The sequence below is a fragment of the Cebus imitator genome, unplaced genomic scaffold (assembly GCF_001604975.1).
Source record: "Cebus imitator isolate Cc_AM_T3 unplaced genomic scaffold, Cebus_imitator-1.0 Scaffold281, whole genome shotgun sequence".
NCBI lineage: Eukaryota > Metazoa > Chordata > Mammalia > Primates > Cebidae > Cebus > Cebus imitator.
The window spans coordinates 2,689,703-2,692,393 of NW_016107596.1; the positions used below are offsets into that span (position 1 = coordinate 2,689,703).

The 2,691-nt window shown below is 47.6% G+C and overlaps 1 protein-coding gene across 4 annotated transcripts in view; it reads right to left on the minus strand.

Annotated features, from left to right (window-relative positions):
- The window catches only part of IRAK2 (interleukin 1 receptor associated kinase 2), a 75,381-nt gene that overhangs the window by 65,391 nt on the left and 7,299 nt on the right, over nt 1-2,691 (minus strand). For all 4 annotated transcript variants that reach the window (XM_017501502.2, XM_017501500.2, XM_017501499.2 and 1 more), the window contains exon 2: nt 231-413. In XM_017501502.2, coding sequence (XP_017356991.1) covers nt 231-413 — 183 coding nt within the window. The remainder of the gene's footprint in view (nt 1-230; nt 414-2,691) is intronic.

Here is a 2,691-nt window from a genome sequence, read left to right on the forward strand (position 1 = left end):
GGGTTTCACCATGTTGACCAGGATGGTCTCGATCTCTTGACCTCGTGATCCACCCGCCTCGGCCTCCCAAAGTGCTGGGATTACAGGCTTGAGCCACTGCGCCCGGCCTAGATTAGTTTTTTTAATTAAAAGAGGAAAAAAGTGTCAAGGCCAGAGAGTACAGCTCACACGGATGGAAACTGCTCAGGAGTGTGATGGGCCCCACCCAGGGAGGACCCTGAGTTACTCACAGTTCAGGATGATCTGGGCAGCCCGGTAGAGCTCCAGGCGGCACAGGAGGTCCACGAGCTGCTGGACTGTGGCCTGCCGCATGCCCCACCACCACAGCAGCTCCCTCGTGATGCTCACGCCCTGCACCCGCTCCATGGACTTGATCTTCCGCAGCTGGGTCAGGTCTGTGATCACGTAGGAGGCTGAAACGGAGAGAGAGGACCCTGCTTAGAGTCAAAGAGGCAGTCCCTCCAGGAGAGGTCCTCACGCTAGCTGCTAGCTGGGTTTTTATCAGGACATCCTCCTCAAATGCCCCCTCCACAATGGAAACACCACAGTAAGCTGAGCTCCACAGGTGGCCCAAGTTACAATGCCGACTCTGCTGGACACCCATGGGGTCGAGCACACAAGACTTAGGAGAAAGACCACGGGACGGCAGGGTCCAAACCTTGAGCACTGGCTGCTGCTATGCCTAGGGCAGTCAGCATGCCCAGGGGAGTCTCAGTGAGTACCAGCTCTGCCTGCCTCCCCTTCTAGATGGAAGGCCCATATAGGCAGGGAGCGCTACCCGTTTGGTTCACTGTTACTTCCCCAGAATTGAGAGTAGTGCCTGGCTCAGAGTGGAGGCGGGGCCCGGACGAGGGTGAGTCAGGCAGGCACCTAAGGAAGGAAAATGCAGGAGGCGCTGACTTTCAGGTGGCACCGCAAGACCCTGAGCATCCGAGCCTACTTACATTTTGCCCCTGGCATCTCATTCCTCTCAGCTAAGTCCCAGTCCTGGTCAGGGGAACTCAACAAGCATGTGAGGCTGGGTGCAGCAGCTCACACCTGTAATTCCAACACTTTAGGAGGCTGAGGAGGGATTGCTGGAGCTGAAGAGTTCAAGACCAGCCTGGGCAACATAGCAAGACCCTGTCTTTACAAAAAATAAAGTAGCTAAGCATGGTGGCATGCATCTATAGTCTCAGCTACTCAGGAGGCTGAAATGGGAGGATCACTTGAGCCCAAGAGTTGGAGGCTGCAGCAAGCCACGATGATGTCACTGCACTCCAGCCAGGGCAACAGCTGGACGTGTTTTTGTCTCCAAAAACAAACAAAAAAAGCTATACCATGTGAATGATTGAATGAAAAAACACAAACCTTTGCCACATTGTCTTCAGAGAACTGTTACAAGGGTCAAGAAAGCCATAGATACAAAAACACTTTGCCACTTCTGAACTACCAGTCAAAACTTGCAGGGCGCTACCACTGGTAACAATAAAAATAATGCATTCTGTCTTTTTGTGTTTTACCATAAAATTCATGGTTGTTTACCAAAAAAAAAAAAAAAAAAAAAAAAAAAAAAAAAACAAAAAAAAAAAAAAAAAGAACCAAAAAATGCTAGAAGGAACCTAAACATCTCTCAATAGGGGTAAGCTAAACAAATCATAGAACATCTGTCAAAGGAATACAATGTAGCTATTAGAAAGAATGTGTCAATTGTCAATATGAAACAGTCCCCAAGGTCTATTGCTAGGTGCAAAAAAAAATTCACAATAGTACATGGTGTGCTACTACCTGTATCAAAAGGGGGTTGCAGGCAGGGTGAGGTGGCTTATGCCTGCAATTCCAGTACTTTGGGAGGCCAAGGCAGCAGGATCACTTGAGGCCAGGAGCTCAAGACCTGCCTCGATCTCTATTAAAAAAACGAAAAATGAGGCAGACATGGTGGCATGTGCCTATAGTCCCAATTAGGAAGTTGAGGCAGGAGGATCACTTGAGCCCAGGACATCAAGGCTGCAATGAGCTTTGATCACACTACTGCTCTCCAGCCTGGGCAACAGACCAACACCCTGTCTAAAAAAAAGAAAAGTTTTTAAAAAAGGGATTGCGGATACATAATATCATTGCTCATGCAGAGAAAATTTCTAGTAAGACAAACCAGAAATTGTTACCAGTCATTACTTGTTGGGATGTAAAGTAGGGAAAGGATGACAATATGAATCATTTTTACTACAGCCTTTTTTGAATTTTTGTTATAGTTATTGAGCTTTTTAAAATTACCTAGTGTATTTATTTTTTAAACAGCCCAAATTTAAAAGGTACGAAACAATTTACAGTAAAGTCTCCCTCCAACACTGTGTTCTCTGGCTGCCACAGGTAACCATTGTTAGCAGTTTCTTTCTTTAGAGATGGAGTCTTGGTCTTATTACCCAGGCTGAAGTACAGTGTCACAATCCCAGCTCACTGCAACCTCCGCCTCCCAGGTTCAAGTGATTTTCCTGCCTCAGCCTCCTGAGTAGCTGGGATTACAGGCACACACCACCACACCTGGCTAATTTTGTACTTTTAGTAGAGATGGAGTTTCACCATGTTAGCCAGGCTGGTCTCGAATTCCTGACCTCAGGTGATTCGCCCCCTTGGCCTCCCAACATGCCGGGATTATAGGTGTGACTCACAGCACTTGGCCTGTTATCAGTTTCTTATGTGCACGGTAAACTC